Below are 13543 nucleotides of genomic sequence, written 5' to 3'. Positions count from 1 at the left end.
TCCTGGCATCATTCGGCTACTCTAGTTTCATCATCCCTTAGTCTGCTGTAACCCAGGTGAGCACATTCCAGCATTCCCTTGTAGTGAAATCCTAGTGCTGAATGGCTTCTGTTCAGAGCCTTTCCCTGAATTTAACATTAAAAGAGAGAGAGAAGGAGGTATTTGACACGTGTATAAGACATGTGTAAGTCCTCGCCGTGAGGAATTTAGCTGTTGTGTGTCAGCTTAAAGAATAAGTCTGGAGAAATTATATTTCTTATTGACAGCAACCCAGAAATAAAACAAATGCTACGACTGTGGAGACTGCGGATCATCCCACAAATCCTTGATCAGTTCGGGATTTGCTGAAATTGGAGGCCAGGTCAACACCTTGTACTGTTTTTCATGGGGTTTTTTTTTTAGTCTAGGTGGGTGGTACATGTCTAAGTAACATCCACATGAATGCCAGGTCCAAAAGTTTCCCAGCAGAACATTGAATTGTCACAAGATGGTCAATGTTATTCAGTTCTCCTGTCAGTGGTTTTAATGGTGTGGCTGATCGGTGTATTTATCTATAAAAAGCATTAAAAATCATTAAAGAAACACATTGGACCTCCTTGGGATATCCAAAACTTTCACATGAGGACATTTCTACTGCTAAGCCAACAAAAGCCAGGGTCATGAACAGGTGCTGCTTTGGGATTCTTCTGGGTCGTGCTCTCATGGGTGGTGCAGCAGTCAGTCATTCTCTCACTTTAGCACAATGCACTCTCTGTGTGTGTGTATTCATGGCTGTCCTGTCCATTATAGACAACGCTAAAAAGGCAGGAGGACCAAGAATAAACCAAACAACTCCATGAATGCTGAACAGGATGCCTTTTTTTTTTTGTCTGTGTGTGTGCTGGTGCTGCAAAGCGGGGGCTTCTGGTCCAGCAGCATCCCAATTTAGGAGAGGATGCTAAGGCAAAGGCCCCATGAAATCGCTTTGTGTCGCGGGAACATACAAGCCAGCTTCCTCTTTAGGGAGAGTAATTTGCTGGAAAATGCCCCCACAAAGCGTTACATAATCGGTGGTCCTCCAGAATGTAACCCTTGGTCAGTTCGAGATTTTACAGGACACCGTCTCTCAAGTGGATTTGTGGCCTAGAATAAAGCTGCATTTGTGTGTTACTAACAGATAGAGATCTTGGATAAATCACAAAACCACACAGACCTGTGTATATGCTTAGAAAACACCAAGCAAATATGATGAAAAAGTTATAATTTGCTGATGATAAAAGGAAGGCTCAGTTATTTACCTGTAGTGCTGTAGACACTGAACAATACCGATCATCCTCCCGGGCGTTATAGGAATTTAGGAGGGCCTGGTAGGTGTGAGGGCACTGCTGGGGGTCGGAAGCGCCTCTCCTTCCGTAGAAAGCTGACTGGACGGTGATGGTGGTGCGGGGTGGACAGCGGACGGACAGGAAGTCTCCGTCACAAGCCCTCTCGGTGTAGTTCCTCAACACTTTGGAGAGGTAATCTAAGAGCAGAAGCACAGGTAGTTTGAGCAACAAACTGCAAATCATACTGAAAATCACCACTTTGTCTCTCATTTCACGCTATCATAAGGGCTGTTAACATCCTGCACGATCTCTTTTTTCCCTAATGAAGCGTTTCCGTGGTCATTTGGCTGTGCTGCGTATCGGCATGCCCTGACAGATGACAGCCTACATCTCAAAGATGCCCCGAGGCCTCGAAATACCGCAACAACGCAGCACAGAGTAAAGCTTTAGCTTATCCAGCTGCTAATGTCAGCCCCCTCTGGTCATGGCTCGGGAACAGAGGATTGTGTTTGATGTTTGGGTGAAAAAAAATAAAATTAAAAAAGAGGATGAATGTTAAAGCCTGACATTATTACAGTTTTTATAAAAGGATACAGCACGTACTGGAGTTTCTCCAATGCTGGCAATGGACTTCTAAGAGCGCTTTAAAGACTGCTATCACATCAAAAACCTACTAAGGCGTGGGATGATCATCTTATTTATTCATCAAGCTGTTTTAAAACCTTATTTCTGGCATAAAATACGATCGTTTACTCACCCATATAACTTTGGTGTCATTTGGAGTCGTTCGGACGTTATTAAGATCCAATGGAGCGCCGCGTATATCCATATAGTGGGAGTGACTGGGGCACCGAAACGCAGCCTCTAAATAATGCATTATCTGCCGCGAAATATTCACCAATATTTTGTTATGATACGCTAGTGCTATTCCCTGTTGAGTCCAGAGTTACCTGTTATCATCATTCAGGGTCTGTAGATTGACCTACTAACTTCTGACCTGGATGATGTCATCTCTGAGCGCCACGCGCACCCGCGACGGTCGACTTGTTTATCTGTGATTTGCTACCGCTAGTTTTTTTGCAACATGGCTGAATATTTTTCCGATTCTGAGGTTGTGGACGACAACTTTGTTTATGATGGACTTCCTTACCGTTTTGAGCCAGAGTATATGGATGAGGAGCTTTTTGAAAAGATGATGTGGAGGCAGAGAGAGGAACAGCTGGCCAAAGAACAACAAACTGCTGCACGTCCGTGAACAGATAACAGGTAACTCGGGACTCAATGGGGAATAGCACTAGCGTATCATAACAAAATATTGGTAAAATGAACGACTTTCGCGGCAGATAATGTGTATTTAGAGACTGCGTTTCGGTGCCCCAGTCACTCCCACTATATGGATATACGCGGCGCTCCACTGGATCTAAATATCGTCCGAACGACCCCAAATGACACCAAAGTTATATGGGTGAGTAAACGATCGTATTTTATGCCAGAAATAAGGTCCAGGTTGTAAAAAACGGTAATTCCCCTTTAAGATTTCTTATCCTAATATGTCACTATATAGGCTCAGTTTCTAAAACAAGTATATGCTGCTTTCTAGCTAGACACCGCATTAACTTGCAACACGCAAATTGAGTACAAACATTAAATAAACCACTGAAACACGCATGGGACGAGCACAGTGAACTTTTATTTAACCTTGGACGCCGCTTCAAATTAGAGAAAAAGCTCGCATTCTTTTAAAACTGAAGTCCCTTCCACCAACTCCGCCATCCCATTAAGAGTCTTTTGAGAGCTGCCAGTCGGCCTGTCAGTCACTCAAGAGAGAACTGAACCCATCAACAAAGCCACCATTAACATTCCAGCCTGTGAGAAGGAAACACAGATAAAGGAGAGAGCTGATCCCCACGGTCGCTGTCATATAATGTCTTTCTGGACTTATCAGGCTCATTTATGAGACGGCCGGAGGACAAACACTTTGATTCTCCCGTTTCTTCAAATTGCGCCAATGAAACTTTATCTCTTTCGTTGCACTTTACAATGTCTGTCACATCTGAAAACAAACTTTTGGTTAAATCATGTGGTAAAATATGTTATATATATATATGTTAAAATATGGTATATACATCTACAAAAACAACTCCTAATGCAAGCACAAGCTTCTTTCAACATAAGTGGTCTGCAAACACATTTACGGACAAGTCAATATACACAAGCCCGCACACACTCACAGAGTGGACACACTGTGATTCAATTACCTTTATTTGGTTAGTGTTTGGTAGGAAAGAGGAAATAACACTGAAACAGTATTGTCCTCCAGCACACACGTTAGCACGCACACACTCACGCGCCGGGCTCACACACAAAACACACACACATTGTCCCCTTATCACCATGGCCACAGTTAAAAGGAGGACGGGAAACGAGAGACATTCTCAGGCTTTGAAAGGTCAGCCTCAGTCTAAATGGAGATGGTTATTAAACCACCATTTCTCACAGTAACAGGTTTCCACCTGTGGTCCCCGTTGTGAAAAGAGGAGAGCAGGTGCACATGCAGTGCTTTATTTAGAGATTATTTGCATGCCACGCACCGTATTAGGAGGAGGTGGAGTAGAAACAGACCACTGTAGTTGGTCTTATTATGGCTCTGATGGATGTAAATTTCTGAGTATCCATCCCTTATAGATTTAGATCTGACCTTTGTCGGGGCTCAGATCTGAATTTATAAATGTTTTCACGTCACCACTACCAACAATAGCTGAATTAATTTAGACAAAAAAAAAAAAAATAATTGAAAATCCCTGGTAAAAAGAAAAATGGTGTAATATATATAAAAAAATATTTGCATATGAACCAGAAATAGAAATAGGATTAAATACAGGAACAATAATAATAACAAAATAATTTCAGATACTTATTCATCTGATCTGGATTCAGTGGTTGTGGGACTCAAAGACCGAAAATCCTTGAAATTAAATGATTTATTATCGCGTACAAGTTGTATTTTAAGTTATTTGTCATTGCACTACTTAAAAGGCTGTTCAACTAACTCTTGTTTGATTTAGACTTTGCACTTATGGCCACATTATTACAAGTTTTAATTATTTTAATTGTGTGGGATTAACCAGTTTCTCCTTCTCTGCAGTAATCACCCGCTCACACACACACACGCAGGTCTGCTTCGCCTGCCGCATTCCACACAGGGTGAGAGGGAACTTGGCATTCCCCCTGGCAGCGGGACCACACACACACACACTCACACACAAACATGCATGCAAAACATCAACACAAACAACGTGGTTAGGAACAAGCCCCGCTGACTGGCTCTGGAAACCTGGGGTGGGTGTGGTGATGGTGTAACACTATCGCATTATTATTAGGAGCTGGTTCTTGGCCGAGCTCCAGCGTCATCAGAGACCACGAGTTTTGTGCGGCCCTTTCGGTTAGCCAGGCCCCGGGTAAGCGGTCCCGTAACTGTGGAGACGGACGAGGTTAGGAAGGGGGTGAAACGGGGAGCGCTGAAGATAGATGAACGGGAATCGCACGCTTCTTGGGAGCGCGATCCTTGTGTAACAGTTTGAGCGCCACAAACACACCGATACGCCTTCCTCCACCCTCCAAAGGGGGGCTGTGAGTAGAAGGCAAACAGATTATCTCACACGAACCCTCGGGTGCTTTCTAAAGAATCCATTTCTTTTTTCTTTTTCTTCCACCATCCCACCCTCCTCCCACACTCTCTCTCTCTCTCTGTGTGTCTCTATCTCTCCCTCTTTCTTCGGGATCATCATTATTGTTCCCTTCATGCTACCTGTTGACTGAAGCCTCCTTTCAAGGGCAACAAATCAGGCAGCGTTAAGGCACCTGCACGGACCGCCCAGCCAATGACAGGTGTCCCTCAAAGGCAGAAGGTTGAACAATGCTGCAGGAACACCCAGGCGTCTCACCTCCTCCTCTTCCCTCCCCGTTTCTTTTCATGTGAAGCCAGGCTCCTTCTTTAACTAGCTCTCTGCCCTTTCCCCCCTGACAAAAGCGCTGCGCTATTGTGTCTGCCGGTTTGTTTATTCGGCCATTAAATAGACAGGAGGTTTGCGGTCGTGATGCTGCTCATGTACAAACAGGTCGCTCTCGACGTGAACTGGACTGAGGGGGACGGGGATTTGTCATGATCAAAGAAAGCAGAATACCGCACCTGCCTTTTGTATGTATTGTCCAAATCTTCCAAGCCTAATCATAGAGCTAAAATCAGAGGGCCCTCGTGAATATCAGCTCCTCATTTGTGGTCATGTGACGAGCCTAAAGTCTGACCCAGTGACGGAGGAGGTGGGTATGATGGGGATTAGTGACGGGCTGCTGTGTTGTGTCAACATAACGTAGAGAGGGTGTTGGCCTACTGGGGAAGGGTTTCCTCCCTGGGATCACCGATTAGTCACAGACTTGTGCATATCACATACCGATGCCAGTTTAGAGCCGAGTGTGGGTAAATATTTCTTTAAGGTATTCATTCGTGACTTTCAAAGAGGTCTTCTCACGAGTTTGAGCCTCTGTTGCAGTCTTACCTGTCTCTCCTTTCAGGTCAGCGTGGGAGGAAGCGCTACCTAATTCTCAGGGTCCTAAGCTGAGGTGTTCAGTGTCTTCTCAGAATGAGCGCGACACGCACTTCGGGCATGAACTGAGGGCGGGCGGAGGAGGAGAAAGGAGAGGGAAGAGAGGGGGGTTTGAATGCACATGGTTCAGGTGAAGAGTTTTTTGAAGGATGCCACCTCCTCCGATTGGTCAGGGCCGAAGAATGAACAATGCACTGGAGCATTAAGCATTACTGACGTGTTATAATAGTGTCGGCTTAATACTGCCTCTTATTCAGCTGCTTACTCCTTTACCTAAGTTTTGTGTTGCCTGTGAAGGAAAGTTTGTAAAGCCTCTTGGACCAGGCAAGAATGTACAGTGTAATACCGCAGAATATTATAAGATTACGGCTTAGCTTAATGCTACAAAAGTGCCTGTTTACATTGTAGTTTAGAGATAATCAACTGCAGCCATAAACTAAAAACTCTCAAGATCATGTACATATAATAAAAATATATCTGTAACAACACCTCAAAAACGCATTCCAAAGAAACTAAGTAATGAAGATGTTCCTGAGCGCTGCAGAGTCAAAGGCTGCGTCGCGTTTCATCTTGGTACATTAGGTATTTAGGCATTTACAGCTTCATAACTTTATTGGTGTTATTTTAAGCAAATTATAGCCATCAAACCATCAAATGTTCAAAGATGCAGAGCTGCAGGCCTGCTGCTGGAGAAGGAATTCCCTTTAAGTGGTAATTTCTGGGAAGAGTTGAGGTTTCCCTCAAAGACACGGGCCGCACTCCAGCAACACTCCTCCGGAGGAGGCTGGCCGAGATGAAGAGGGGGGAAAGAGATGAAAAGCAAAGAACAAGATGAAAGATGAGGATGGAAAGTGGTTGATATGGACTGCTTAATAACCAATCCTTTCATTGCAGTGAACAAGAAAGAAAAAAAAAAGAGAGATGTATGGAGAGAAGAAAACAGATCTTTTAAAAGCAAAGCCACCGCTTGCAGGATGTGGCAGCAGGCAGAGGTCTAAAGGCCAGAGCTGGTGGCTTTAGGCCTTGTAGTAATTACTCTTCTCCACAAACCACAGAAACCCGGAGCAGGGCATGACTTTCAGATAAAACATAAATCACACGAGGTCAAAACTCTGCATTCACCTCGTCAGTCCTGAGGTGCACATTCTATTATGAAAGCTGAATGAGACACGTTGATGAGGTGTGCCGACATGAAATAAGATCTCAAAAATGAGCATTAGTTCATAAAGATGACACAAAGGATACGCCGCTACACAATGAGCATGATGTCAAAGAAAAGCGACGGGCAACCGCCCGCTGTAAACATGCCAAGTAGAGTCCTTGCTCTGTTAAGCCATTCAGATTTGGGTTTAAAAAAAAAAAATGCATTCCTAAAATACATTACATTCCTCTGCTTACAATACATTAGTCCTGCCATTGTAGTCACGTTTTGGATTAGCCTACTTTCTAGCTAATCACACTGTGGCACAAAAAAAAAAAAAGAACATGGAGATATTTTGCAAAATCCATGGGGATTAATTATTAGTCTACTGCTGTACTGTAAATGGGTAGCTCGTAGAGTTCTCTCAAGGTCTGGAGTATGTTCATTCATTCATTCATTCATCTTCTGTAACTGCTTGTCCTGTGATATGATCAAATTAAACAGAATTAAGGAATCCACAGTTGCTCATTTACGGATTTTGATCAGACTCTAAACTGACTAATCACTGCAATGCACAAAAGAGAAAAGTATTTTATGTGCTTTCCAGGCCACGAAGAGACGTCAATGAGGAAATGTGTTTTGGACCAATCGTAGCAGATGCGGTCCGTGCCATGCAGTTGCATGCAGATGTTTTCTACCCAGTGACCCCCCTTATCCTCAGGGGGTGACTGGGTAGAGAACATCTGCCGGCTTGGAGATGTCTATAGCTTAGAGGGGAACTACCGTTTTTTACAACCTGGACCTTATTTCTGGCATATATTTACTCACCCATACAACTTCTATGTAATTTGTAGTCGTTTGATATTTAGATCCGCGTATATCCATATAGTGGGAGTGACTGGGGCACCGAAACGCAGCCTCTAAATAACGCATTATCTGCCGCGAAACCCATTCATTTCACCAATATTTTGTTATCATACGCTAGTGCTATTCCCCACTGAGTCCGGAGTTACCTGGTATCATCATCCGGGGTCTGTAGATTGACCTACAGTGTGTTCTGACCTGTCATCTCTGACCCGCGACGGTCGGCTTGTTTACCTGTAATTTGATATTTTTTCTTTTGCAACAAGGCTGAATATTTTTCCAATTCTGAGGTGGTGGACGAACCATAGCAGTAGGTTACAGGTAAACAACGGGGAATAGCACTAGCGTACGATAATGCGTTATTTAGAGGCTGCGTTTCGGTGCCCCAGTCACTCCCACTATATGGATATACGCAGATCTAAATATCTCCCGAACGACTACAAATTACACAAAAGTTATATGGGTGAGTAAACGATCGTATTTTATGCCAGAAATAAGGTCCAGGTTGTAAAAAACAATAGTTCCCCTTTAACTCCCATGTGGTTGGTGCGTAAAACCCAGCATGTTTCACACATACATATTTAACATGAGACTGATCGAAGCAATTGAAGCAAAGAAAAACCTGACAAGCGTGAAAAAAGCCTTGAGAAAATGAGAAAAGATGAGGGTTCTTATTATTATTAATGAGTAGGGCTTTCACCTCTGGGCATGTTTGTGTGCGTTTCTTTAAGCCAATAAGGGTGGAACCAACTTGTCATTTTGATGCAACAATGTGAAGATTCAGAGTAAAACCATGTGCATACACGAGTTATACGGGTGCACGCAGCTATGACGTTCTGTATTTATTCTTTCCTATTTCAGCCTGTAGCGGAGGAAATCAGGTATAAGAAACAAACCAAAGTCACATGTGTAGATTTGGTTCACTGATGCACTGAAATCCTGTGGTTTGCCATTCAAATGAAGGCAGTCATTGCCTTAGGATATTGATGCATTGGCTTCCAGAGTTGCTAACGTATCCCCCCCCCCCCCCCCCCCACACCAACCGAGAGGCCGGAGCCTGAGCAGCTGAAGTCATTAAAACCGGAGACACAAACACAAACACTCTACTTGGCTGATCCTTTCCCTCCTCCCTGTCATGGCTTATCTTTCCAACATACACAAACAAGCACACAGACTGACAGACACACATAGGCATGCACAAAATTCAACCTGCAGGACGTGAACAATGAATGTTTACACCTAACTCTGCCCAGAACAGATTTCCTGAGCCCATCTCATTTATTTGTTCACAACATGACCTATGAATCCAGAAGCAGCCGTCTCCCAGCGTACCTTACGGCATGAAGGACTAGATGGATGTCAACAGAAAGTGTGAAAAGACGATCTGGCAAGCGGAGGTTCAAAACTGTTGACATATCATGGTCACCACAATCCCATATAAGAAGAACTCTACAGGAAGCATGAATATTACTCTTCCAAAACAGTATTTATATGAAATTGTGTTTGGTTTTTGTTGTTCTTAGCACAAAAATAGGCTCAAACTGAAAAAGCTAGAGGAATGTCACATGCGAAGTTAGATACATATCAGGAGGGATGAGGAGTTCATGACGTTGAGAACAACGTGAACACACTTTTTGCTTGTTCATAAATAGCCACACAGCCATGGGAAAAAAAAAAGTCGCTGACGGAGGCGAAACTCATCTAAGCAACAAAGCCAGGTTTAATATTTCAAGTTATCAACACTAACTGACCCCTGCAGCCAATGAAAAGACGTCCACCTGTGGGTCTGTTGTCTAAACTTACCCTCAGGGGGTGACTGGGTAGAAAACATCTGCCAGCTTGGAGATGTCCTCACAGTTTGACAGTGGCCGCTAAGTCTCCCCTAGGGAGTCCCCCCAAAAACCAAACAGTGGTTCCACCCGAGCCCTCCCATGACCTCTGTTAGCACGTGCCTCTCATTGTGACCTCTAAGGGTCAAGGGGCATTAGGCAAGAGGACACTTTTACTCCGAGTTCCTGAGCATGTGTGTTGTGTTTCTTATCACCGCTTGGATGGGATATGGGGTTGAAGGGTGAAAGAGTGAGAGGGGGTGGGGTTCAAAGGTGCCGGGAACACCCTCGGTGGTGTTCGTGTGCATGTCCGGACGCCCCCAGACACGCACAAAGAGAGCGCGTGTAAGACACAGAGGGACGAAGAGAAAGCGGCAGAGGAGGACACATCAGTCATTTTAATGGTCAGTTTTACGGCCCGGGAGAGTTGGGACGGCAGCCAGACTGCCCATCACGGACCCACAGCCCAGCAGACACCACACAGATGCATGAGCTTTATTGTCACTAAGTGAACGACAGATGTATCCGTTCTTCAGTCGTCCTCGCCACAACAGATTGGATTTAAGTGATTGCTGGGTGGGGCAGTGGCAGCCTAAGGCTTAGAGAAGGTAGTTTCTGACAGAGAGGTCATCACGCCGATGATTGCCTGTCACTCATCTTCTCGAACAAGGTGCAGTTTAGTCAGAAAGACTTGGCTGCATGGTTAGTTTTGGTGGGAAAAGCTCTCCAAAGGAACCCAAACTAGATATAATACTGGTTGCTGATCATCTAACTTCATAGTTTCTTTACATTGTTTACTTGCGGTGATCCTCATTGTAGAAAATCAGAAGACTCCTGGATAGTTTTACTGCAGCTAAGGCGCTTATGGTCAACTATTGCTGCAATTAGGAACAAAACATTGAGCTATAGGAGGCAAAGAACCTATAGGATCAAGTTTCCTAATATTTTCAGTCATTCTGCTCATTGATGGCGCTTGGATGACGTTGCTTTGTTACGTTCCTCATCCTCAGGAGAGTAAAACGCACAATACAAACACTTCTCACATTGCAGAAAATAAACTAGACCTTCAAAATAATTAACCACTTAACAATGCCCTTCACTTGCCTGTGATTCAGTAGCCTCCACATTGCTCCATCCCTTCCTGCCCTTCTCTGTTTGTGTCAAACAACCCCCCATCCCCCCTTCAATAACATTAATCTGTGTTAATGCATTAACAGCAAGACGGCATTCCTCCATCGAGGTTCGTGAGCATGTGCTGCGGTGAAAAGAGAAATATTTCCTTATAAGAAAAGCATGGGAGTGGGTGGGCACTGAACGGCTGAGCTTTTTGGAGACTTAACAAGCTTATCTGGGGGGGAGCCGTTCTGTGAAAACAAGCAACAGAACAACTCCTGAGGAGCCGAGGGAGTGAAAAGCCGCCTCAAGCTTGTCCAATGGGACTTAGCAGGGAGATCCCCTTCCATTTACAACAAACGCAGACACATCTGCAGGAACGACCGGAGTGAATGCGAAAGCTTATATTGCTCTGCTCATTCAGAGTGTCATTGAGAGTGTGCTGTTGCAGCAGGTTTTGCTTTGCACAATTAAAGCTGCTGCGACACATACAATAATAGCTGTGCTCCACATAGAGCGCAATTTATCATGTCTTCAGAATGATTCTCGACCATATTCAGGATCATGAAATGGAGCCAAACTATTGGTTGTTCATGCACTTTGATATAAACCTTGTACAACTGTCTTACATTTCAAAGGACCAGCAAGCAGAGCGGTCCACCACTTCAGCAGCTCAGCAGCTGTTTCATGCTTTCATACATTCATATTTCCACAAAAATGTATTGATATTGACTTCGGTAATTTCATGACTTTTCCCCTAGTTTCTCCAGGTCAGGATTTTCACTTATCCAGCACATTATGTCACCATCCACTAAATAGATTACCATTGGTGGGTCTGTTTATAATTCATTCTTTTTCTGTAACCGCTTGTCCTCTGGAGGGTCGTGGAGGGGGCTGGAGCCTATCCCAGCTGTCATTGGGCGAGAGGCAGGGTACACCCTGGACAGATCGCCAGTCTATCGCAGAGCTAACACAGAGAGACAGCCAACCATTCACATTCACACCTACGGCCAATTTAGAACAACCAATTAAACTAACGAGCATGTCTTTGGACAGTGGGAGGAAGCTGGAGAACCCGGAGAGAACCCACGCAGACACAAGGAGAACATGCAAACTCCACACAAAAAGGCCCAGTCGGCTGTTTGGGATTCAAACCCAGAACGTTCGTGCTGTGAGGCATCAGTGCTAACCACCACCACACCACTGTGCCGCCCTGTGTTTATAATAAAGACATTTAAAGTTTTCTTTTAGACATTAGTACACATTGTCAAATTCAAACTAAATAATATCAAAACCGCGATGCACCAAGCCGACAGTCGGCCATTGACCAACGTTGGGAAGTTCGTGGCCGCAGTTACTGCAGCAACTAGGTGGACTCCAGTTGACAGCACACTGAATCAGGAACAGGGCGGCACAGTGGAGAGGTGGTTAGCACTGATGCCTCACAGCGAGAAGGTCCTGGGTTGGAATCCATGGGCCGACTGGGCCTTTCTGTGTGGAGTTTGCATGTTCTCCCTGTGTCTGCGTGGCAGGTACTCTGGATTCCTCCCACTGTCCAAAGACATGCTTGTTGGGTTAACTGTTGATTCTAAATTGGCCGTAGGTGTGAGCGTGAGTGTGAATGGTTGTCTGTCTCTCTGTGTTAGCCCTGCGATAGCCCTGTCCAGGGTGTACCCCGCCTCTTGCCCAGTGACAGCTGGGATAGGCTCCAGCAGACCCCGCGACCCTTAACAGGAATAAGCGGTTACAGAAGCTGAATGAATGAATGGATCAGGAACAGAACCAGCAGTTGAGATGGATTAGTCTGGGATGGTTACGCACAAGAAGTAGTAGTGTAAAACCCGGATCTTTCGAGGGATTCAGATCATTAAGTTAAGTTTTGTTTCTCTGTATTGTTCGTAAGTGAATGAGTGGCTGAGTGCCTCAGTTTGCGCTGCTTGCTAGTGTTCAAGTCGGTTTTGTTTCTCTGCCGAGTGAGATGTAAGATGTTTGAATGGTGCTGTTTAATGAGTACATATCAACCGAGCCGGTTAAATAGACATCTAGATTCATGATTCTTGAGTCGTCTTTGATGACCGGTTATATGAGCCAGATCCCGAATCTTTTTTTCCCATCGCTATCAAGAAGGTACACAACGGAAAAAAGAAACTGAAGGCTAACTGATAATCATAGAGGCAACTTCTGTACGACAATTTATATATCTGCAGTTCTACATCTTCAGGTTTCTCATTTTGAACGGCAAACACAGACTACTGCCACCTGCTGGTATGGAGAGTTGTTTCTGCTCGCGCAGTCGCAGAGCATACATGCTAGTTGTCCACTGGCTGGAGTCTTTCCAGTGTGCTAAAGTGCGACTTTCTGGCCCAGCAATGAGAGGCAACCCCACATTTGGCTTGCGTCAATGCTAGTTCATTCTAACTGGCTTGGATGTGCCTGAGCCTTCAGATTTCTTCATTTTTTGCGTTCACACTGGGTTACATCATGCCGAAAAAGGAATAAAACACAGTCTGGTTTTGTGTGCTCCCTCCCCCTTTACCTGAGCTAGCCAGAAGGGCCAGTAAGCAACAGATTAGCAGTGCTTTGGGGAGCAGGCTGCTGTAGCGTGCTGTAATGCAGACTGTCAGCCCGACACAGTTGGGGGGCTACACAATGCCTCCTTGTTCAGACTGGCCCTTCTGTGCCCCACCT

General features: G+C 44.8%; 1 protein-coding gene across 1 annotated transcript in view; it reads right to left on the bottom strand.

The window, feature by feature from the left end:
• The window catches only part of eva1aa (eva-1 homolog A, regulator of programmed cell death a), a 53728-nt gene that overhangs the window by 31365 nt on the left and 8820 nt on the right, over positions 1–13543 (bottom strand). The window contains exon 2 of the mRNA XM_084560971.1: positions 1278–1501. Within this exon, the coding sequence (XP_084417097.1) occupies positions 1278–1501 (224 nt within the window). The remainder of the gene's footprint in view (positions 1–1277; positions 1502–13543) is intronic.

The sequence above is a fragment of the Chelon labrosus genome (assembly GCF_963514085.1).
Source record: "Chelon labrosus genome assembly, chromosome: 14".
Taxonomy (NCBI): domain Eukaryota; kingdom Metazoa; phylum Chordata; class Actinopteri; order Mugiliformes; family Mugilidae; genus Chelon; species Chelon labrosus.
Note: the sequence above shows the minus strand (reverse complement) of the source record. Positions and strands in the feature narration are given on the sequence as shown.